The 25,030-nt window shown below is 46.1% G+C and overlaps 1 protein-coding gene across 1 annotated transcript in view; it reads left to right on the forward strand.

The window, feature by feature from the left end:
* Window positions 1-635: 635 nt before the first annotated feature.
* LOC119950753 overlaps window positions 636-25,030 on the forward strand; it is a 354,917-nt gene continuing 330,522 nt past the window's right edge. Inside the window, exons 1-2 of the mRNA XM_038773466.1 lie at window positions 636-713; window positions 22,942-23,027. Of these exons, the coding sequence (XP_038629394.1) occupies window positions 22,995-23,027 (33 nt within the window). The 5' untranslated portion in view covers window positions 636-713; window positions 22,942-22,994. The remainder of the gene's footprint in view (window positions 714-22,941; window positions 23,028-25,030) is intronic.

The raw sequence follows: 25,030 nt of genomic DNA on the forward strand, positions 1-25,030 counted from the left end.
TATCACTGAACTCTATGCTGCAATATGGTCTACTTTGGCAGAAGATGCCAAAGAGCCACTCAAAGGAGGGGCTGGTTTAGCTCACCAGGCTAAATCGCTGGCTTTTAAAGCAGGCCAGCAGCATGGTTCGATTCCCGTACCAGCCTCCCCGGACAGGTGCCGGAATGTGGCAACTAGGGGCTTTTCACAGTAACTTCATTGAAGCCTACTCGTGACAATAAGCGATTTTCATTTTTTTCATTTTCAAAGGCAACTTGAAATGACAGGACATAGTGTACTTCAACGCGGTATGAGTTAAATAGGATATTCGGCCACTGTGCTATAATTAACATGTAGCTCATTTAGTTTATCTTTACACAGAAAATATAATTTTCTGAATGTGAAATACAGTCTGTTTACTGTGTTACCTATTTCAGTGATACATATACACGTATCAGCTGACTTTCTGCTGTTCTAATCTGTCAGCATCAAATTGCCTTAGAAAGCTGACATGCTGTAGCTCTGAAGCTTCAGGGTCAGATTCTTTACACATCAATTGGATCAGCTAGAGTGTTCTCAAGCATGAGCCAATGCACATTAATAGCACACTTTCATGTGATACGACTGTATGTGAGGTCACAAAACTGGGATTTTGTAAAGTAAAGCACAGGTTTTGAACAGCAGGAGTGGAATCCTAAGAATATGAAATATTTATTGAAGAACTGATATATCTGGTAAGTCGAAAACTGGTGAATTTTCATTCAGGGGTGTTTTGCCGTGGTACGATATTCAACATAACCTAATATTTAGGGTGATAATGATTGTAGTTCTAACGATACAGAAGCAATATATTTTAATACTATCAGCCTAGGATTACAAAACAACTCTACTGCCTTTAAAGCTACCACAATTTTAGAATGAAATAATTATTAATTTTTTTTTTTACTGTTATCAATGATAAATAATGACTATATATGATTATATCTCTTTTGTCTTTTTACTGTCAAAGACAGGTAAGCGTATAGAAGAACATTGAATGAGTCATCTATTACTTTAGAGAATATTGTAACTTTTGGGATTTTTACTCCAGATAGCTTTCTTTAGCTTGATATGTCTTACCATTCCAGTAGATGACCCCTCATATTTTCTAGATCGCTGTAGCTTTGTATGTACCTTTTCTTGCCTAATACCTTGATAATGTAACTATACATAACTTGGAGTACTGTGCACAGTGGTATCCACATTACAAAACAGTATAGAGATGCTGGAGAAGGGGCGATCAGGTTTTACAAGGGTGATATCAGAATTGAGGTTATAGCTCTGAGGAAGGACTAGCAGGCTGGAGCTGTTTCCTCGAGGAAAGAGAAGGTGGAGGGGTGACCCAGTGGACATTATGAAGTAGTTTGACAGGGTAGACATCAAGAAGGTATTTTTATTGTGGGGAGCTCGAAACTACAAATTATTAAATATAAGATTGTCACCCAAGAAACTCAATAAAGAATTCAGAAGGAATCTTTGTCACCAGAGAGTAGTTAGAAATGGAACCCAATACTACAAGGAGTATTTGAGGTAAATAGCATAGATGCAGTACAGCTCCGTGAAAGCTAGATAAATACATAAAGGAGAAAAGAATAGCAGGACAGATGGATAGGATACAATTAGATGGAGCATAAACACCTTCATGGACCATTTGAGCTAAATGATTGTTTCTGAGATTCTAGGTAGTGAGCTCAGGGATCAAACAGAAAACACTTGTTAGAACAGTACAGCACAGAACAGGCCCTTCGGCCCTCGATGTTGTGCCGAGCAATGATCACCCTACTCAAGCCAACGTATCCACCCTATACCAGTAACCCAACAACAACCCCCCCAATTAACCTTATTTTTTTTGGACACTAAGGGCAATTTAGCATGGCCAATCCACCTAACCCGCACATCTTTGGACTGTGGGAGGAAACCGGAGCACCCGGAGGAAACCCACGCACACACGGGGAGGACGTGCAGACTCCGCACAGACAGTGACCCAGCCGGGAATTGAACCTGGGACCCTGGAGCTGTGAAGCATTTATGCTAACCACCATGCTACCGTGTTGTACTTCAACTTACTGGTAACATCACACCCTCATATGACCTTTGAAAAACAGTATAAAATACTTCACACCAGACATTGGCTCAGATTATAAAACTGATTTTATCTCATGACTTGAAGCAAGTGGGCCGGGGGTGGGGGTGGGCTGTTGATGAGAAGAAAGTTCCTGTGACATTACCAGGGTGAGGGGATTTTTAACTCACAGGCCTAACTATTGCTGTTCACTCAATCATGTTGGGCAGCCTGCCCACTAGATGCACATAGTTTAGGTGAGCTCCCGAGGTCTATTAAAAGTGTGAATGCAGCTCTTAAAGGAAGGTTGCGTGCCCAGATTGAATTTAATTGCAGCTGTGTTGGACAGAATTGTAGCATCAGAAATGTGTTGGAGGACTACCTCCAATTTTTCTGCTGCCTCCCTGGAGACCCCATGAAGAAGGTCATAACAAGGCAGGGAATGTCCCAGAGCACATTGGAGCATTTCCTGGGCCACACATGTGCATGAATAGACAAAGCCGACTGGCAGACTGAGTGTAAACAGCATCACCCACCAGCTGATTTCAGTGAAGGGAGAGGTTCATCGGTCTCGGCAACATCTGACAATTCTACCTTTGCATCCCCCCACCCCATCCACATCAATCTTAATAATTACCTCCTCCCACCATGTTCTACTGTATATCGGCACTGTGTCACTATAACCCCTTCACTTCCCATTCAAACAAATTCACTTTTGGTCTTTTGCTCTCTTCATACCAACAACATACTCTTCTCACAGCCTAATGCTTGAACAACTAGCTATTCTTCCCAGCATTCCTTCTTTACTTCTTATACCACACATTTGGCTGGACATTAATCACAGTGGGCTGGATTCTCCCACCACCGGTAGCGGAGGTCCAGATGCGGTGGAGAATCCAGCGTCAGGGGAAAAAGCAGGATCGGCACGCGGATCCAATCTGTTTCCGATGCTTCGGACCCCACGAGCATCTGGATCGAGGTTCGCGACCCACACCGGTGGGAGGATGCAAATGGGTCATTAAGACAAAAGTGTCAAGAATTGGTGCTGGTCCTGCCGAGCGTGTACCTGATGTGGTGGACCTCATGGTGGGTTACTCTTCAAAAGAGTTGCCCTCAAAGTCCATCAGAGGGCCACGCTGTCCCCCACAATGCAAGACCTGCCTACTCCACCCCAAACAGAGCCCCCTAATTAAAGAGACCCCAACCAGTGATCCCCTAAATGGAGACCCCTAAATAAAGAGACCCCCTAAATAAATATAACCCCAGAGACCCTAAATTAAAGAGACCCTCCAGTGACCCCCTAAATGAAGAGACCCCCAACAGAGACTCCCCAGACTAAAGAGACCCCCCCCCCCCCCCCCGCCATCCACAATAGAGACATCTGTCAGGGAGACCTCTGTCTGGAAGCTACCGAGCAGTCCAGACAGAGACAGTGAAAAAGAACCACTGCATTAAAACCCACCTGGGCAATACACCTGCTGGCTCAGGCAGAGGAAGCAGCATCTGATAATTCCTAGAAGGACAAAGCCAGTCAGTTGGGTTTTAAGCCCCACAGATCTTTGATCTGCAAACTATTCATTAATTTCTCTTTGATATTAGTGTTTTATTAGGCTGTGATTGACAGCTTTCACACTGTCATGTGAGAGTATCTTTAAGAAATGGGTGTTTTTAATAGAATAGTTGTAGTGGGTGTACCTTTAAGAAATGGCTGTTTATTAGTGATGTCAGAGTGTGGGTGAAGCTGGGCTGTCTGTCTGCTTTTACTTTCACCTTGGGCTTGCAGCTACAGGGTATGTTTAGTTTCATTTTAGTTTTGGAGATTCTGCAGTCACAGCAAGATGCGTATGAATCTCTGCAAGCTTATGAATGTCCATTTGGTGATTTCAATGCGGTAATTGTTCTCAGTAGTGAAGTTAAACCTGATTTTGAAGAATAAAGGGATTAAGGGTTATGGTGTTCGGGCCGGAAAGTGGAGCTGAGTCCACAAAAGATCAGCCATGAACTCATTGAATGGCGGAGCAGGCTCGAGGGGCCAGATGGCCTACTCCTGCTCCTAGTTCTTATGTTCTTATGTCTTTCTGTACAAAGGGTTATTTTTATCTCATGGATGTTGCAAGGAAAGATTAAGAGTTACTTATAGCGTAGTGTATTCTTTGGTGGATTTATTGGTGTTGCCAGTTGTTAAGATGTTTCCTGTGGTTTATAAAGTGTTAGCTGGTTTCATAAATAAACATTATTTTAATTTAAAAGTACTGTGGATCTCTGGTGCATCACACCTGTCAGGTAAGACCGTGTGCTCTCCTAATCTATTAAAAGTTGTGGGCCAGGTGAACTCCATGATACACTTTAGGGTTCTCGAAACCCTGGCCCATAACAACACACACCCAGCTGTCAGTAATGTTCCATTAATCTCCCTCCATGGTTGAATAACTTTTAAGTAATCAGCTGTGAAATGAATACAAACATTAAGCTTTGATTGTCAGCTCCTGGGACACTTCAACGAGGGTCTTTTTTTAATTTAAAGTACCCAATTCATGTTGTAATGTGGGAAATGCAATATGAGCAGAGCACGCTCCCACAAAGAGTAACATGATTTAAAAAAAAAATTAAGAGTGCCAGTTATTTTTTTTCCAATTAAGGGGCAATTTAGCGAGGCTAATCCACCTACCCTGAACATCTTGGAGTTGTGGCGGTGAGACCAATGGAGACACGGAGAACGTGCAAACCCAACACGGATAGTGACCAGGGCCGGGATTGAACTCGGGTCCTTGGCGCCATGAGGCAGCAGTGCTATCCACTGTGCCATCATGCTGCCCATTCTTCAAATCGAGTTGAGTGGTTTCTGTTACTTTCGCCGCTGACTACTTCAAAGTCATCCAACCGTGAAGGGGGATGAATGGAAAGCAGGACGTACCTGGGCAATTTTCCACACTGACAGGTAGATGCCAGTATTATGGCTGTACTGGAACAGCTTGGCTTGGGACGCAACAAATTCTGGAGCACACGTTTCAGGACTACTGCCGGAATATTGGCAGGGCCCATAGGCTTTGCAGTATTCAGTGCCTTCAGGCGTTTCTTGTTATTGGGTGAATCAAATTGCCTGAAGACGAGCATTGTGATGTTGGGGACCTCTGGAGGAGACCAAGATGGATCATCCACTCGGCGCTTCTGGCTGAAGATCATTGCGAATGCATCAGCCTTATCTCTGGCACTGATCTGCTGGACTCCTCCATCATTGAAAATGGGGATATTTGTGAAGCCTCATCATCCAGTGAGTTGTTGAATTGTCCACCACCATTCACGGCTGGATGTGGTAGAACTGCAGAGATTAGGGGCACGATTGAGCCATCACGTTGCGCCCGATGCCGAGACAGGTGCGATGCATGAATCCGCGAGCAGCCCAAATTGGGTTTCGCAGCAACTGGCAAGCCGATCGCGAGTCACCCAACTGGGGCAATCTGGATCTCGCCCTCGCTGGGTGTGATCCAGATAATATTTAAATGAGCCATTAGGCTCGAATAAATATGCCGCGCCACATTCACCCAGTTCCCGGGAGTCACTGGCCACACTGGCAAGGCCTCAACTGGGCACCGGGTGCCAGGCTGGCAGTGCCAGGATGCCTGGGTGTCAGGTTGGTACTACCAAGGGTCAGGGCCTGAGGGGGGTCATGCCAATGAAATGGGGGTGAGGAGGGCATGAAGGGTGGGAGGGGTGAAGGGGGTAAAGGTTGGGGGGGAAGAAGGAGGTGCACAGAAAGGCGGGCCTGCAAGGGGGCTGAAGGGGCCTGAAAAGGCCCCCACCTACCCCAAAGTGGAGTGTCATCACTTGGGGGGTGTAATGGTCATGTCTGTGGGGGGTGGCATTGCCCATGGGTGGCGGTTTTGGGGGCCCCTCAAGCTCACTTCGAGATCAAGACACTCTTTCAAAATGGCGCCCTGATCTCTGAGGAAATGCCCCCCCCCCCCCCCCCCCCCCCCCCCGCGATTCAGCTCCCCGCTGCTGAAAAAATTTAAAAGTGTGGGCTAGACCAGGGAGAAAACTCCTCAAGGCCCCCAAAAAAACAATTAAATGTGGATGAATTCAAGGTGGGATATCACTCAAAAGGCCAGCGGGAGACAGAGTGGTCACCAACAAGCTCGCCCAAAATGATACTTGGGGTGCGATTCTCCAGAAAGATTTCAAAGTGTTGTAGCGAGTGGGAATTGCCTTGAGCTTCCCAGCGCTCGGCTCAGTGAAGGTGGTAACACTATTCAACGTTAATTGGCCCAGTCAACAAGGCTCCATGGGCTTCTCGTCGCAAATGAAGGCTCGCCAGCTGATTCGGTAACACCTCACCTGCCAGCCCCCCGCCATCAAGGTCGAGTAGCACTTAGCTGCACTTGCTCAGTCAAACCCAGCCAGCTCATAACAATGCGCCTAGGAGACCGGCCCCAAGATTCAGAAATGCAGTCTGGGGAGGCTGCTGGACACAGTGGAGGCCAGGAGGGATCAGCCATAGGGCAGCCAGTGCTGCCTAGGACAAGGTGCTGTGAGCGCGCTGGGGATGTGACCAGGAGGCCTCCAGTGCTGGAAAAGGGTCAACGATCTACACCGGGCAGCACGAGTGAGTAGATACCAACACCCCCCGCACCTTTCCACCACCCATGCGAGCTTCCTTCCCCCAACTCTCCATGCGACCCCCAACACTCCCTTCACCCCGTCTCCCTTCAAACCCCCAACCCTTCCTTTACACACTACCTCCCCACACCACTGTGAACCACGCGTGTGGTTAATTATGCCCTCTCTGTGACTCCTCAGGAAAAGCTCCCCACAACTGTCGGGAGAGGACCCAGACTGGCGGTGGTGTGACGGACATAAGAATCCTCACTACCTTTGAGGAGCGAGTCCTGGAGGTGACTGGGGTGACTGAAGACAGAGTGGTCACCAGCGCGGAGGCTGGCGGACGCTGCAGAGGTGAGGAACTACTCGGTTCCACCCGGAGGACCTGTCAAACATGAGTTGTTATTGCCTTACAGACTGACCCAACCCTCCCACTGACCACATGATCATTTTCCTGCAGGTTGCCTCTGGAACTGGTTCACACGATCCATGGGTTGCCATGGTGGTGCCATGCGCGGTTGTCTCGCCCAGCACCTCTCCACATCCTCTCATTGCAACCCACCCCTGTGGCAAGTTTCCCCCATCCCCAGTCGAGGGTCCACAACCCCCGCCGAGCACTGGGGTAGCAAACCCAGCCCCCCCGGGCTCTTTGCCTGTGAGTCAAGATGGTTACTCACCTCCTCAGCTCCCCACAGAAGCCCTTCCACCAGGTTCACGTTTTTCAAAAGGGGTAATAATCGGTGCCAGTGTGACCACTTGCTGGGGAGGCCGATGAATCATGGGAGGTCACTGGATATGGGGTCGCGCTCGTTAGTTGTATGGAAATGGGGCTTAAGTGGTGATAATTGGTTTCTGGCAAAGCTATGGCGAGATCCCAATCCCAAGCGCGCCAGTTGCATCGTAAATTGTTTGGCGCTTGGAGCGCTTCTCATTTTTGGCTTCTACTGCTATTCACTGGCCTCGTTTCACTTGAGCGAGAGCGTAACGAGGCTGGAGAATCGCGCCCTTAGAAATGTTTTGGCTGAATAGCGCCCTAGGTCTGTAATGTGCAGAAAATGCTGGCATTGCCAGTGATGTCCACATCCCCTAAAATTAATTTTTAAGAAAGTCAATACTCACTGTGATGGTAGCAAGTAAGGTAGATTCTCCTGGCAAGCTACCGGTAGCCAATTCCTAACATGTTGCAGCACCCAGGAATCACCAGCCATGTGTATTTCAATGCCCCAACATAAACAGCAGCCGCTGAGACCGCTCTGTGGTGATATGCATATGCATCGCAATGCATATAGTTGGATGTACAACCTCCAACCAGCAGATGGCGACAGTGATCCACCATGTGATTCCACAGATCAGCAGTTGGTAGTAAGTTGGACTGGAGGACAGTCGCATTTGAAGTAGTTGCAGGGGAATTCACTGAATTCACTATTGTTAATGTTTGTATTATAGTTCATTAGTTATCTTTCCACATGTTCATTTTGTTAATAAACTATCTTACAAGTCAAAGAACTAGATGTTCTGCGTGCATCTTTACCACAGCCCCAACACAGAACGTAACACACTCAACAAGCACTCGGAGTAGTCAAGGTAGGAAACGTTATAAAAGTGCATTATGGATTGTTGCTTAGGTGAGTAAATAAAGGGAGGCAATTATTATGGTTGCCACTAATTTAATCACCTTCATCTTAACATTTTGGCCTGTACTCATGTTTTCATTGCAGCTTTGATTCTGTATTGTCAGCATGTCATTCATACAGAGGTTAGTTGAATGGGTTCAATGTTATTTAATGCAGGATTAAGGGAGTGGTGAAGGGTGTAACAAGGACTGTTAATTCAAAGGAGTTCTGTGTACTTAGGGCAGGGAATGAGCAGGTCAACAGAACTGCTGAGCAGTTAACTCATTCCTCACACCTCTTACTGCAAAGCATAGAAGTGGCTGTCCTTCTCCCGCTCCTTCTGAACATTATCCTTGGTTCTTTCTCCTTGTTCAGTGGATAATGTGAGAGTTGTCTCTGCAATGCCTCTTTGGATGGTGAGGACATGCGGCATGCAACACATGATTCCAATGCAGGATACTCATTGTGGGACATATTGCAGAGTTGCTGAAAAAGTGGTTTAATTGCGTAGATTGTCATCGGAAAAAGGTATTGTGACAGATGTCTTTGTAAAACTTGATCTTGTTTCTCGGATTAGTAACAACATGAAGATTAATGGTATAACTCTTTCTATAAATGAACATTTCTGACTGATGTTCAGGTGCATGGATGGCCACATGTGGGCAATTATATCTCCTTGGATATGAGGGAAGCCAGACACTGCTGGGAATCACTGGCTATTCTCTTTTTGTCTGTTGATGGAATACTTCCCACTTTTTAAAAATAAATTTAGATTACCCAATTATTTTTTCCAATTAAGGGGCAATTTAGTGTGGCCAATCCACCTACTCTGCACATTTTTGGGTTGTGAGGGCGAAACCCACGCAGACACGGGGAGAATATGCAAACTCCACACTGACAGTGACCCAAAGCCGGGATCGAACCTGGGACCTCAGCGCCGTGAGGCGGTTGTGCTAACACTAGGCCACCGTGCTGCCCTGAATACTTCCCACTTAACTAGTTGAGTGCAGCTCCAACAACACTCAAGAAACTCAACACCATCCAGGACAAAGCAGCCCACTTGATTGACACCCCATACACAACCATTCACTCCTTCCATCACCGATGCACAGTAGCAGCAGTGTGTACCATCTACAAGATACACTGTAGGAACTGACCAAGGCTCCTCAGCCAGCACCTTCCAAAGCATAACCTCTACCATCCTGAAGGACAAGGGCAACAGATAGCTGGGCCAGAACTTTATGCTCCGCATCCTGGTGGGTTCTGAGGTGATGGGGGAGTGAAAGAAGCATGGACAGGATTCCCTCCAGGATCCTGCCCTCCCCAACCCAGGCACAATTTTCAGATGGCACGGGCCGAGCCTCAGACAGGAAGCCTGCCCATAGCTCGGCCACTTAAGGATCTTTTCCTGCTTAAGCCCAATTTTTAGGCTGGCGGGTGCTGAATGATTGAAGGTGGGAAACTGAAAAGGTTTTCCCACAATTTTTTGGGCGGGAAGGCCAGTGGGGGTAGGGGAGGGGCCCCCTAAATCGCAAGACCATTCCAGACTGGGGCCATCTGCCCCTTAGGAACTGGGAAGCTCAGTCCCTCTTTTAGCATCTGCCACAACACCCACCCCACTCCTGGCCTACTACCCCCCCCCCCCCGCCCCCCGGACACTAGGATCACCCCCTCCCAGAGCCTCCAGGACACTCCCTCCCACCCCACCCTCCCCTGTGCTCCCCAACCACCACGCTCCCCAGGAATTCTGGTATTACCTGATGGGCAGCAATAGGACTTAGCATTGCAGAGGCTGGAAGACCATGTCTGGAGGGGCCGACAGCTGACTGACTGACAGCTCTCCAAGACGGGACATCTGTCCACGTGCCAATAGAAATTCCACCTGTTGCCAATCAAAGCGGAATTGAGCATGAAATGGCAGCGGGCGTGTTGGAGTTTCGATTTTGATTTATTTATTGTCATGTGTACCAAGATTCAGTGAAAGGTGTTGTTCTATTTACAGTCCCGGCAGATTGCTCCACACGTGAATACATGCAACATGCAATAATTATAGAACATACTACAATAACGGTTAAAAAAGATGAAGCAAGAGAATCTGGAGGGGAGAGCTCACAGAGAATTGCCACGCTCTAGTGCCATCTTGGCCACCCGAACGAGAGTTGAGCAGAGTAGTAGTCAGGAGATGCGATGACGGCCAGGCAAACGCCGGTGTTGTGTCTTGGGAAATCAGGGTGCAGCGACAAGCAGAAACAATCACTGGGGACAGGGCTCGTCGCCATTGGGGGCATGTCACTATGGGATAGGACGTGATGTGGGGCCCTTGCAAAGAGGGAGAACGCAGGGTCCCCCCAAAAGGATATGTGCGCCTCAACTAATGCCACATTGTGCCATTACCTGCTTTATGCCACTGATGGTGCGAGACTATTATATTAAATCATTTATTTTGAACATATTTCACTCTGAGTAGAATGTCTATAATGTAATGAAACAGGAATGTATCGATTTCTTTGACTCTTTCATCCTCTTACCACCATCGACCAGGTGTGGTTTGACAGCAGCGATTTACCTAATGACATACTGTTTGGTAATATACCATGTTAAGATATTGGTTCTGTGATGACTGTTGAAGAGCTTGTGATGTTTGCTTAATTCCCAGGTGGCAAATAGATTTATGATTCCAGTACAAATCTCCAAAAACCCAGTACAGCCATGCTTACCATGTAGGAATCAAACACACAGTTAACGGCCTTATTGTGTTTACTGTGAGATTTCATGGGCAGAAATAACCATGAACTCGAAACAATTTACTATTTCATTGTTGCCTGGATTTTGTATATGTCTTTGGGTTCTGCGGAAATACCTATAGGATAATGGTGAATATTTACAGAGCAAAAATTATATGAGAACAGATTTCGACCAAATGATGATTCAAAAATCATAGAATCCATGAAATCTTCACAGTGCAGAAGGAGGTTAGCCCTATCGTGTCTACAACGATCGTCCAAAAGAGTACTCTTCCTCGGCCCATCTCCCACTCTATCCCCGCAACCCTGCACATTGGTCATGGCCAATCCACCCAACCTGCACATCTTTGGAGTGTGGGAGGAAACTGGCGTACCCGGAGGAAACCCACCAGACATGGGAGAACCTGCAAACTTCACACACTCACCCAAAGCCGGAATCGAAACCGGGTCCCTGATGCTGTGCTCATCTGTTATAATCAGGTCAATATGAATATATTGTGCATTGTAACTGCCAGGTGACAGTCATATGGAATGAAGGAATTAAAATTAACTTTAGCAATAATTTTGTTGGGGATTTCTATTACTCTTTTCAAGGACTCTTGAGTGCAGGGGTTTCAGATATTTGCCAAGTTTCCCAATTTCCTCATTGAAAGCCCACACTCTTATAAGAACCTTTAAACAATCTGTTTTTGTCCTGTATTTTGATCTTATGATCTCCTACTTCACTGAGTATTGATACTTGACATGAATTTTGAATGACTTGAATGTTACACATAATTAGCAAGCAGTCTTTCACACCATCTCAAGTAATAGCCTTTATAATAGGCAATATATAGGCAATAGAATCAGCTGATCTCCAATATCAGACCAAACAACTTTGAGGAATAACTTGATATACAAAGACCTTTAGCCTTGACAAAAAAATGCCTCAGAAGGAATTTTAGAGAGGTATATGGGTGGAATATAAAAAGTAAATCCAGAATAATACTTTCCAGAGCAGTCAAAAAAGATGTCAACAATCTAATTAGACGGGCGGCAAGGTGGTTAGCACTGCTGCCTATGGCGCTGAGGACCCAGGTTCGATCCCGGCCCCCAGGTCACTCTCTGTGTGGAGTTTGCACATTCTCCCCGTGTCTGCGTGGGCTTCACCCCCGCAATCCAGAGATTTCCAGGTTAGGTGGATTGGCCACACTAAATTGCCCCTTAATTGGAAAAAAATAATTGGGTACTCTAAATTTTATTAAAAATACAATGTGATTAGAAATTCTTCACCTCTGAGTCTGAATGGATTCACATGGGTCACACACAAAAAATGGTCAGTTGAACAAAACACCTGGGAGCTAGTTACAAACATCAGAATTCACTAGAGCGTGGCTTACAGTTACCTATTTATACCCAAACTAGCAATTTTAATTGCACTATTATGAATTTACTGTGTCATATAATGAGGGGCAGCATGGTAGCACAGTGGTTAGCACAATTGCTTCACAGCTCCAGGGTCTCCGGTTCGATTCCCGGCTTGGGTCACTGCCTGTGCGGAGTCTGTACGTTCTCCCCGTTTCTGCGTGGGTTTCCTCCGGGTGCTCTGGTTTCCTCCCACAGTCCAAAAATGTGCAGGTTAGGTGGATTGGCCATGCTAAATTTCCCATGGTGTCCAAAAGATTGGGTGTGCTTACTGGGTTACGGGGATAGGATGGTGGTGTGGGCTTGGGTAGGGTACTCTTTCCAAGAGCTGGTGCAGACTCGATGGGCCGAATGGAGTCCTTCTGTACTGTAAATTCTATGATATTACAGATTTGTAGTTGTCTGATTTCTCTTGAAGGTCTTTCAACCCATTCTCCACTTTTAACTAAAAAGTAGCTGTTAGTATTAAATGGAAGCTGCTCCTATATATTCATGGCTAAAGTAATATGCCTATTACTGCTTCAGTGTTCCATTCTTTAAAGATAAATACAATTAGATAGTAACAATGCTTCAGCAGTGGCAGAATATGTGGGCCTCAAATCATTGCTCATCATCAAGACGTCACAGCCATCACCATGGATACCATCTTAATTAGCATTATAATATATTCTTTAATAACCCAAGAAACTGATTACATCAAACATCTCTAGCTAAAATGGCGTGGTCTGACTAAATCTATGTTATCGCTGGTTGGCTTAATTTTACATTTCAAAGAGAAAGAAAAGTTGATTAAAATTACAGGAATGACGCGACAGGAAAAATATTTGTCCACTGACGAAATCTAAAATGAACAAATGACAGAATGTTCACAGAGATATTCTTCCTTCCAAGGAAATGGCGCTCAAGGGGTGATGTCAGTTTATTTTATTACATTTGCTATTCATTTTCTCCTTGTCTGTTTTCTTGGCTCTTTCTTTATTTCTAACCAGCAATGAGAAAGATAGAATGATGCCCTTTCACTCCCACCTTCTATTAAGCTAGTCATGGAACAGCAATGTTGGCAGCTATGGAAACTCCATGTAGGTTTTATGTTTTGACCTAAGTATAATGCACCACCACTAATAAGGTGAATTTTCACCTCAGCTTATTTTCGAGCATGTTGGATATCTTTTGTGGACAGCCAAGTTTATATTGGAATCAACCCAGCGTTTACAGCCGTTACAGGCTCTGCAGTGTAAATCTTTCAAAAATGGCCAATCTAAACACACAAAAGCAATGAAAGAACCACTTCAAAATATTACCCAAAAAAGGTTTCCTTACTCCTAATTACATCTCCTATGTGGGCATTTCTTTCTCCTTCAGATACTTTCCCCTTCTGATCTGATTCTTCCAAAGTCACAAGGCCATCTCTCACCCAAGCATCCTTGTATCACCTTCCTTGAATAAGCTTTATCAGACCAGAAAGTCGTGTACAGCTTTTGACATATTGCCACTATCTTGCTGATGCTAACTCTGCTAACTTTGCTGGTGCCTTTGATTGTCATACTCATAGTTCCCCTCATCCTGTTCTAGCTGCTGCATTCAGAATCGAGTTGGGTTAGATAGGGAGTTGGTCAATTCAAGGTTATATTCAGAGGAACATTAATGTAAATCTTAATTCGTGCAAATTACCTCCGTAAGAATAAAGATATGCTTTTATATTTTGTTTCCATACAGAATGAAATGCCAATTTAGAAATTGTGGTTAAATACATAAGTAAATATGTAGGGCTGGTTTTGCACTGCGGGCTAAACAGCTGGCTTGTAATGCAGAACAAGGCAGCAACGCAGGTTCAATTCACGTACCGGCCTCCCCGAGCAGGCGCCGGAATGTGGCGACTAGGGGCTTTTCATAGTAACTTCATTGAAGCCTACTTGTGACAATAAGTGATTATTATTATTATTATTAAATCAGAATTGATTTTAACTGTATGCCGGCAGATTTATCGTTTGATCACATTGACACTTCAAGACAAAAGCCATTGTTCAGGAACAGGACCGATAGAGAGTAACGGTCACTGCGTTAACTTTGGAGAAGGATGAAACTTTAGACAATGGAACAGCATATTGAACAAGATACGTTCCTATGGCTGGGTATGCCCAACAATCTGTTTGATTACTTAAGGGAATTAAAATATCCACAAAGTCAAATTCAGCAAGTATTGGACAATGAATGATTGATTTAAACATAGTGTAAACTGAAAAAAAAATTTCAGTCAATTAAGAACTTTAGCAACCTTCAAGAAGAGGTGTGGGGAACGGCCTGGGCAGACAATTCACCATTACTCCCAACAACTCTTTAACATAAAGGAGGCATTTGATCTCAAATATTGAACACCAATTTCATCTGCTGGTCTCAACATTTTGAACTTTTTTAAAAAAAGGCAGCAACAACTTCTCTTGCTGCCAAACTCCTCTCCCTGGTTCCAAACTGGCCAGCTCTATTTATGCAGGGAGTCTGCTAATGATTTCTCCGCCCCCCCCCCCCCCCCCCCCCTCACTGGGGAAGCTCATACTCCCACAGGATTGTGGGATTGTCATTAGTCCCCAGCCAATGGTAAGCAGGCAGGTTATAACATCCCTCCCTCCCAAAGTTCAAGGAATCCACTGAAGACCCTGGCGAAGGAGGGCGTTGGACTCGTTTTGCCGCAGGCCGGACACCATTTGCACGAGGCGCTGGATCAGGCGGCGTGTAACGAGATGGAGACCGGCGCTTCCGCGATGAACGACGTAACGGTTGTACGTCCACAGCCCGTCGGCCCGAGGATTCCCCCTCTGCGGTGTCTTGTGTCTCCATCTCGGAGTCACATCCTGCTGCCTCCGTCATCGGCGTGTCTTTATCTCCACGCGGTTCTGTCACGACCTGTGCAGGCTTTGAGTGAGGCACCAGAGGAAGACTGTGAGGAATACTTTCCATTGTGTCTGGTCTCTGCGGCTGTAGGAATGAGCTAGTGGGGCGGGCAATCTTTGGCAGGGATAGTCTTCTGGACCGAACATGGTCTACATGTTTGCGCTGGAGACGCCCCTGGGCTTGAAACCTGGTAAGAGATAGGGCCCGTAGATTATGCCAGGGACCCACTGGGCACCACCAGCAAAATTCCGAACGAACACTGGGTCACCGGGCGTAAACTGCCGAATCGGCCGATGCCGAGAAAAACCATGTCCCTGCCGTTCTTGTGTGCGGCGTACTTTTGCGCCAATGTCCGGGAAAACCATGCTAAGGCGGATGTGAAGTCTCCGGCCCATTAGGTGTTCTGCGGGAGCTACCCCAGTCACCGCATGGGGGGTGGTCCTATATGAAAACAAAAACCGAGCCAGTCTCGTGTCCATCGACCCGGAAGATTGCTTCTTTAGGCCTCGTTTGAATGTCTGCACTGCGAGCTCCGCCAACCCATTTGAAGCCGGGTGGTATGGGGCAGTGCGGATATGGCGTATGCTGTTCACCTTCATGAACCTTGCAAACTCCTCACTTGTGAACGGAGTGCCATTGTCCGTGACCAGCACCTCGGGGAGGCCATGCGTACTGAAAGACAAATGCATCTTCTCGATTGTTGCGCAGGACGTTGTGTCTCCCATCTTATGCACCTCTAGCCATTTAGACTGGGCGTCGATTAATAGCAGGAACATGGATCCTTCAAAAGGGCCGGCAAAATCCGCATGCAAGCGCGCCCAAGGCCGCACTGGCCATTCCCAGTGATGTAGAGGTGCGGCCGGCGGAAGATTCTGATGCTCCTGGCAAATGGAGCCGTTTTGGGCCACCTTCTCAATGCCGGTGTCGAGGCCTGGCCACCCGACATAACTCCGGGCCAACATTTTCATTTTGGTCACACCTGGATGCCCATTGTGCAAAGTCTCTCAGTATCAGCTCCTGTCCTTTTTCCGGGACAATCACACGCGTCCCCCACAAAAGGATGCCGTCTTCCACGCTGAATTCGGACAGCTTGGAGGAAAATGCCCGCAACTCGCCTGGGAGCTGTCTATGCTGCCCTCCATACAGGACAATGTGCCGAACCTTTGACAGGACTGGCTCCGTCTGGGTCCACTCACGGATCTGTGATGCCGTGACAGGCAAGGTGTCCATAAAATTTAGGGTTGCAACCACCTCACCGGTCTTGGGGGTTGACATGGGGCCGGTCGATAAAGGCAATCGGCTCAGTGCGTCGGCATTCCCTATCTGGGTTCCTGGTTTGTGTTCCAGAGAATACTCTTATGCAGCGAGCAACAAAGCCCAGCGCTGGATCCGTGCGGAAGCAATGGGCGGTATTGGCTTATCCTCTCTGAAAAGTCCCAGCAGAGGCTTATGATCAGTCACGATAGTGAAGTGGCGGCCATATAGTCGCCACACAAGCGAACTGTGGCATTTGGCTTCATTACAGGTACAATTAGTGCTGCCCAGCCAGTGAAACGGACGGGCCTGATGATACCCAAAGTCTCCAAATGAGTGAGCTCCCCTTCTACCTTCTCGAGCAAGGCGTAAGGCACCGGGCGTACCCGGAAATAGCGCGGCATGGCTCCTGTTTCGACTTGGATACGGGCTACGGCCCCTTTTAGTTTCCCCAAACCGGGCTGGAATACATCTGGGTATCGTCCTAGCACCTCAGTCAACCCTCCAGAAACTGTTTGGAGGATGTGCTGCTACTGCAGCCGCAAATGGCGCAACCAGTCCCGACCCAACAGGCTGGGCCCATGGCCGCGCACCACGATAAGTGGGAATCGCCTCTCCTGGCGTCCATAAAAAACAGGGGTCATCGTAGTTCCTGCAATGTCCAATGGTTCCCCCGTATAGGTGGCCAACCTGGCCTGTGTGTCAGTTAATGTAAGGGTCTGTATACCCTGCTTGATGCGGTCGAATGTCCTCTGGGCGATTCTCTGGATGTCCCCTGGAATCCTTGCTTGTCTCCCATAAAGGTACAGTCAGAATATGTATCTTAGAGAAGGCTGCTTTCCTATTTTTTTCTCTTGTGTGGTTGGCGCCTCTGGTGTTGTTGGAGTCAGGTGAAATATGTACTGGCTACAGCCCGGGCATGGTGGGTCACTGAGACCGCTGCGCCAGTGTCCAACTCCATCTCAAGCGGGTGACCATTGACCCGTACTGTCACCTTCATGGGGGCCACACAGGGAGCTGCCACACAATGCAGCTGCAGGCAGTCATCCTCCGTCTCCACGTCCTCCGAAGTAGTTGCCGCAGGTTCATCCAAATGAAAGGTACGGCCCCTGGGCTGGCCCCAGTTTCGGTCGGACCGACGGTGCCACTGGCGCCCCCAGGACCGGCGTCCGCGATGGGATGGCGCCTACAAGTCTGACACGGACATGGCTCCTCATCCATTTGGTTCTGGAGAAGGCTCCCTTCAGGGAGGAATGTCTGACGGCCACTGGCGTCGATCCAGACGTCGCCTTGCCCAAGGTACCGCAGGGGTGCGGGGATACACTTTTGGACAGAAGGGGTTGCGCCCCAAGGCATGCACCTCCATTCCCTGTAGCTCCTGCACTCCCCGTTCTGCGCTCTCTCGGGACAGTACTATTTGAATGGCCTGTTGAAAAGTCAATGTTGGCTCGGATAACAACTTTCTCTGGGTGGCTGCATTGTTAATACCGCAAACCAAACGGTTGCGTAACATTTCTGACAAGGTCTCACCATAGTCACAGTACTCCGCAATCCTGCGTAGCCTGGATAGAAAGTCGGCACGGGATTCTCCTGGGGTCCTTTCAGCGGTATTAAACCTGTAACGTTGGACTATCGTGGATGGTGTTGGGTTAAAATGTTGCCCCACTAAGTTCACAAGTTCATCAAACGTTTTGGTGTCTGGCGCAGCTGGGTAAGTAAGGCTCCTAATCACCCCAAACGTATGCGGGCCGCAGGCGGTGAGCAATATGACCACCATAATGTTGTTTGCCCAGAAATAGTAACACATCCTTTGTGCGTACTGGTTCCAGCTTTCCAGCGCAGCATCAAAAACATCCAAACGTCCATACAGAGGCATTGTGTAATAGAAAACAACTTCCAACCTGTGTCCAACAAAAATCCAGGGAGGTGGCTTCAGCAGTGTAGACAGCTATCCCATCCTCGTCGCCAATTTTGTGAGGGCCACGAAGAATCCAGCACGAGTTTTCAGGATACAAAGAAATAACATTTATTTACAAATTAACATATATATGTATATATACAACAGCAGCAACAACTTCTCTTGCTGCCAAACTCCTCGCTCCCTGGTTCCAAACTGGCCAGCTCTATTTATGCAGGGAGTCTGCTAATGATTTCTCCGCCCCCCTCATTGGGGAAGCTCATACTCCCACAGGATTGTGGGATTGCCATTAGTCCCCAGCCAATGGTAAGCAGGCAGGTTATAACACATCTGTTATAAAGAAAGACTAATTGAGGTGGCTGCCACAGGTCACCTGATGTTTGGGATGAAAGTTGGCCACGCTGCTGGAAGCTTCTAAAAGATGAATTACAATGAACATGCTGAGACCACATCTTTGTGGACAGCAACGCCTTTGACCAGCTATCTCCAGGACTACAGGATAGTAAAGGAGAACTCAGAAAAAAAATCCACAATGGTTTCATGGTCATCTTTAGATTTTTTTAATTGAATTCAAATTCCACCCACTGCCCTGGTGGGATTCAAACCCATATCCCCAGAGTATTACCCTGGGTCTCTGGATTACTAGTTCAGTGACAATACCACTGCCTCCCCTATGTCCCATGCATACATTGATCTGGGGATTTAAAATAGTTACACTGAAGTTCATAGAATTTTATCATAGAATTTACAGTGCAGAAGGAGGCCATTCGGCCCATCTAGTCTGTACCGGCTCTTGGAAAGAGCACCCTACCCAAGGTCAACACCTCCACCCTATCCCCATAACCCAGTAACCCCACCCAACACTAAGGGCAATTTATCATGGCCAATCCACCTAACCTGCACATCTTTGGACTGTGGGAGGAAACCGGAGCACCCGGAGGAAACTCATGCACACACGGGGAGGATGTGCAGACTCCAAACAGACAGTGACCCAAGCTGGAATCGAACCTGGGACCCTGGAGCTGTGAAGCAATTGTGCTATCCACAATGCAACCGTGCTGTTAGAAGAAATAAAAGTGCTTTTATTTCTTCTAACTCTTCCAGAGTAACTATCAGCATAACAATGGCAGAACCATCCAAAGTTAGATTTAAATTGTTTTGATGGATAGTTCCCAGCGCAAGACAATTGCCAGATAAAGCCTTACCTGGGAAGCTCTGAGTGGGAATCCCTGTGTATCTTTAGAGTACCCACCGAAACACGATGCTAGGAAGATAGGAGGTTATGGGCCATTGATTATCTTAATACCTCCGCCAGTCAAAAATGCAGAGGAAAACAACAAAAGTCAATATAGAATGTTGACATTTCTGAAGTTAAGATCAGTTCAGCTTGTGTTAAATTAAGAGGATATGTGCTTTTAATATGTTTTTAAAAAGTCAACAGGAAGGAAAATCAAGCAGGGTGTAAGGCATCATTGCTGATTTAGTATTTTAGCACAAGAACCAATATTACACTTCCATCCATCTCCTTTACCTGATTGTTACACATCTGCATGCAGAGATCATGATGAACAGAAAAAAAAGGGTGGCACAGTGGTTAGCACTGCTGCCCCATGGCACCGAAGACCCGGGTTCGATTCCCGCCCCGGATCACTGTCAGTGTGGAGTTTACACATTCTCCCCGTGTCTGCGTGGGTCTCACCCCCTCAACCCAAAGACGTGCAGGGTAGGTGGTTTGGCCACACTAAATTGCCCCTTAATTGGAATTTTTTTTTTTTTTAAAGATCATAATCATCATATTTTAATCATTGCTGTCCAACATGAACCAAATACCTTCGCAACTCTTTCACGATAAGTAGCATTCAACATCTTTGGCACAGGATATGAATTATTCAAAGTATGGAGGCTCATTCCTTCAAGATTTGAAATTTTCAGGGCGAATACAAAAATGCAAAACTCTATATTTTTTCTTATTTTTTGATTTTATTGTTTCTGTTCTCTCTTAATTTAATCATTTTCACTACTCTGTATTTCTCATTCTGTGCCTGATTTGACATTGAGTTCCTACCCTCTAATTAGCCCTTTATTTTCTATTTCTTCAATTGCATTGATTATGCAAATATCTTGTTGGTTGTCCTGTTCACTGAGGTCCCAGATTCCCTGTTTCACTGGCTGCACTAATGGCCAACGCCATTAGATATCCTGCAATAGTAAATTATGGCCCAACAATAATTACAAACAAATCAGAATTGACAATCAAATTATATTGGACTAGAAGGGATTTAGCTACCTCTCATTACAAAACTTTATTTCCACCTTAGGAAAAAGATTTTATTATTGTTTACTTTGGACTTCATGCCAATATTGTTGTCAGCGAGTTATATGACAATGAATGCACAGGGAATAAAGTGAGCACTCTGCTTCAACTGTAACCATTTGCTTTAATTGTCCAATAGTTAGGCAGTAAAAACAACTAACATTTATATAATGCCTGTAACAGAGGAAAATGTGACTCCAGACCCAACGGGCTGGATTCTCCAATCGGCGAGCTGAAATCGCGTTTCAGTGATCAGCCGGAGAATGCGTTTTTATGCTGGAATCGGGGGCGGAGCCGTTCTTCCGATGCCCCACCCCCTCAAAAACAGCAAACTCGAGGAGTGCACCGCACGCCGTCGGGACAGCCTCGGGACGTCACTTGAGGATCTCGTCCGATGCTCCGCCCCTGATGGGCTGAGTCCCCGATGACGTGGGGCGTGTGTCCTCACAACTTTCGGGGACCTCGCATGGCGGCTGCGGACTGTGCCGTCACGGGGGGGGGGGGATAGTGAGGGGCTTTGGTGGGTGCTGAGGGGACTGGTGGGGGGTGGTCCAGGTTTGGCGCGGACCCGGCGCCATGCAGTACAGTGCGACGCAGTACAGCGCGACCGCTGCTCTGTGCATGCACGGCCACGGACCCAGCCATTCTGCGGCCATATCCAGCACGGCTGCTAGCCCTCCACAGGGCCGAGGATCGGTGCGGGGGCGCCGCCGACTTTTTGGTCGTTAGACCTGATGGATCCTGCAGACATAGCCGCAGAATTGGAGAATCCAGCCTAATGTGTTTGACACTTAACTTCCACCTGAAGGGCAATTAGAGAAGGGCAACAAATGCTGGCACAGCCAACGAATCCCACGTCCCATGAACGAATAATAAAAAAACTTTTGATGTTAGATTCCCCAGCTGATGCTCCGTTTCTAACCGGATGGGTGTTAGATAGCAGGGTGTGTCTCGGTGCTGCGAATGGTGAAAAAGTAGAATATTGCTTAAGGATTACTAAAAAATAAATTCGACGTTTAAAGAGAGAAACATGCAACATTTTGTAAAAAGTGTAAACTAGTACCCTCCTACATGATCTTTAATTCCGGGTTTGTGAAATTAATGGTTCCTCTGCTTGTAATGCAATTGAGTGATCTGCATATTCACAAATAATGGCCGGAATTCTCTGGCCGTTCAGGCTGGTGAGATTCTCTGGTCCCACTGGAGGTGCACCCCATGCCGTGGGTTTCCCGGAGGTGTGGGGTGGCTTCAATGGGAATTCCAATTGATGGTGACGGGAACCTGGAATCCCGTCACCTTCAAACGGCGCACCACCACCCGCCGCTGAGAAACACGCAGCTGGGAGGACAAAGAATCTCGTCCAATGAATCTCGTTTGTCAGAGGAAGTCCTCAGCAAGTTGGGAGGGTACACTTAATAGCCTCACTTGTGGTAGTCAATGGGGGGGGGGGAGTTTCCACTCCTTTTCGTCGGGCGGGATTGGCGATGGGAACCGAAAATCTCATGAGATGTCCAAATCGCGTTTCACGTCAACGTAAAAGCGTAACATGATTGACCCTGCACCCCCTCCGCCCCACCAAGTGATATAACAACCAACATCAGGAACATCACTAAAGTCACTCATTTATGTATCAAAGTTCTGCTGAACCCAGAAAAGGAACTACCTTAACAAACTTAACAGGCTGCTGAGAACCTTTACCTTTAGGGTTAAAGGTAAAGTTGGGAAGGTACAATGACGAGAGCTCCTTTAATATTCCAATAGAATTGCACCTCAGAGGCCATACAAGCATCCTGTTATGATGCAATTAAAATGCTAATATTATTCTGTTTTAGAATTTGAACACATCACCATTTTGCATTGTCGCTTTCCCCTAATAATAACATTCCAACCGTAGAATCCTTTTTATTTCATAAGTAATCTCTTTCAAACTGTCTTTGTTCACCTTCTCCCCTGCAGAATGCCACTTTGTGGGAGACTTTAAAAAATGTTCACCGTCTTCATGTGCTGTTTGCTGTTTTGTTCCTTTCCTTCGTAGTCCCAATGTTTGGTTAGCACTTCCAAATTGTACAACACCCACTCATTTACATACAGTTGTCATATGAGTTGTTCGTGTGTTTTTTTTTCAGTTTCCTTTCTTCCCCCTTTCCCGTTTCCTCTGTGGCACTGAAGTTGAATCACAATGGGAAATGAGAGCAGTTCACTGGGTGATCAGGTGGGTCAGTGTTGACATTTATTCTGAACACAGGACATATGTCTGGAAGTACAATGTGTAGTAATCAGTAAGTTATGTGAAAAGACTGAGTGCTCATTGTTAGTGCATTCTAAGCGTGTAAATATGTTTAGCAATCAACAATCAGAGACAGCCTTAAATGTTTCACTTAATAGTCAGTCAAATGTCGCATGTGATTTTTCCGATTCCTAATATTTTTTCTAACTTCAATCTGACGAGCTTTTCAATTATAAAACCCTACTCACAGTGACAATTCTGCTAAGGCCAAGGGCTCCAGCACTACTTTCTGGAGTTGACCAGAGTAAAATGCTTTATATGCATGGAAATAGATTGTATGGAGAAAGTGAAAACATTCTGTCTTGGTAAATTTTACTGAGCCTTCACCCCTGCAAAAATAATTGATACTTTTATTCGGAGACACAATTGTCAGGTAAATAGAGTTTAAGACAATTTATGGGGCAGTGTCTTTACATAGAAACGTACATAGCAAATAGAAATATACACAGCAAATGATCATCAAGTTCAATACCCTGATCCCGCCTTCCCCCCCAAATCCCTTGAACCCCTTAACTCCAGGAGCTATATCTAACTCCTTCTTGAAATTAAAAAATACATTTGAAGTATTAAATTCTTTTTTCCCAATAAAGGGGCAATTTAGCGTGGCCAATCCACCTACCTCTACAACTTTTTGGGTTGTGGGTGAGACCCACGTAGACACGGGGAGAATATGCAAACTCCACACGGACAGTGACCCGGGGCAGGGATCGAACCCAGGTCCTCAGAGCCATGAGTGGCCTCAACTACCTTTTGTGGTAGTGAATTCCACAGATTCACCATTCTCTGGGTGAAGAAATTTCTCCTCACCTCAGGCATAAAAGTTTACTCGTTACCCTCAAACTATGACTCCTAGTCCTGGACTCCACCACCATCGGGAACATTCTTTCTGAATCTACTCTGTCTAATTCTGTTAGAATTTTATAAGTTTCTAGAGTCCCCCCCCCCAACTCATTCTTCTCAACTCCAATGAACAAAATCCTAACCGACTTCATCTCTCCCCAAACAACAGTCCCACCATTCCAGGAATCAGTCGGGTAAACCTTCGCTGCATCATGTTCCCAGGACATGGGATAACATAAGTTATATTGTGGTTATTAGTTAATGGCACAATACTTTTACTACTGTTTTGTAATGCTTGCATCCGGAATGCTAACATAGAATTGGTCACAATTATGAATTGTTAAATAATTCTAATCTTATTCCCTTTTGCAATTTTGATAGTAGTTATAGGTTTAAGTCAGATAAAGTAGTTATAGGTTTAAGTCAGATAAATTGCATGATGGATCTAATTGGAGAACATAGAATGTTTTATTATAATGAAGATTGCAATGTGTTTTATGTTAAAATAAGAGGCGGAGGGGTAATTTTCCAAATGGACATTAATGCTGTGCAATTCATCCCCTCATGGTACATAATGGTGATCTTCCCAGGTATGCAAATTTCCCCACTACTGGTAGGTACCCCATTGGAAAATTACCTCACCCCGCTCATCAGGATGTGGTGAAGCTGACTGGTTTAATCAAATCTATGCCCTTATTCAAGGAGCTAATCATCAAAGGCATTATCAGACAAACTGACCCTCTACATTTTAAATTAATTTGAAATAAGGCAGATGTTAGATGGGTCCATTCGCTATATACATTGGATGAATTATTGGTGTTCATGCATTTGCTGATCGTTAATGGTTTTAAATTAACCATCATGAAGCTCAGAAGTAAACTGAAAGGGATATTGGTCACTTCTTTTGACTTTCTTTTTTTTTTCTCAGTTATTTCCTATTATCACTTTCCAACACCATCAATAGATAGAATGATAGAAGGGTTACAGCACAGAAGTAGACCATTTGGCCCTCTGCGTCTGTGCTGGCCCTCTGAAGGAGCAACACACCTATTGCCACTCTGCCTTTTCCCCCATAGCCTTGCAAGTAT

The sequence above is a fragment of the Scyliorhinus canicula genome, chromosome 16 (assembly GCF_902713615.1).
Source record: "Scyliorhinus canicula chromosome 16, sScyCan1.1, whole genome shotgun sequence".
NCBI classification, from domain to species: domain Eukaryota; kingdom Metazoa; phylum Chordata; class Chondrichthyes; order Carcharhiniformes; family Scyliorhinidae; genus Scyliorhinus; species Scyliorhinus canicula.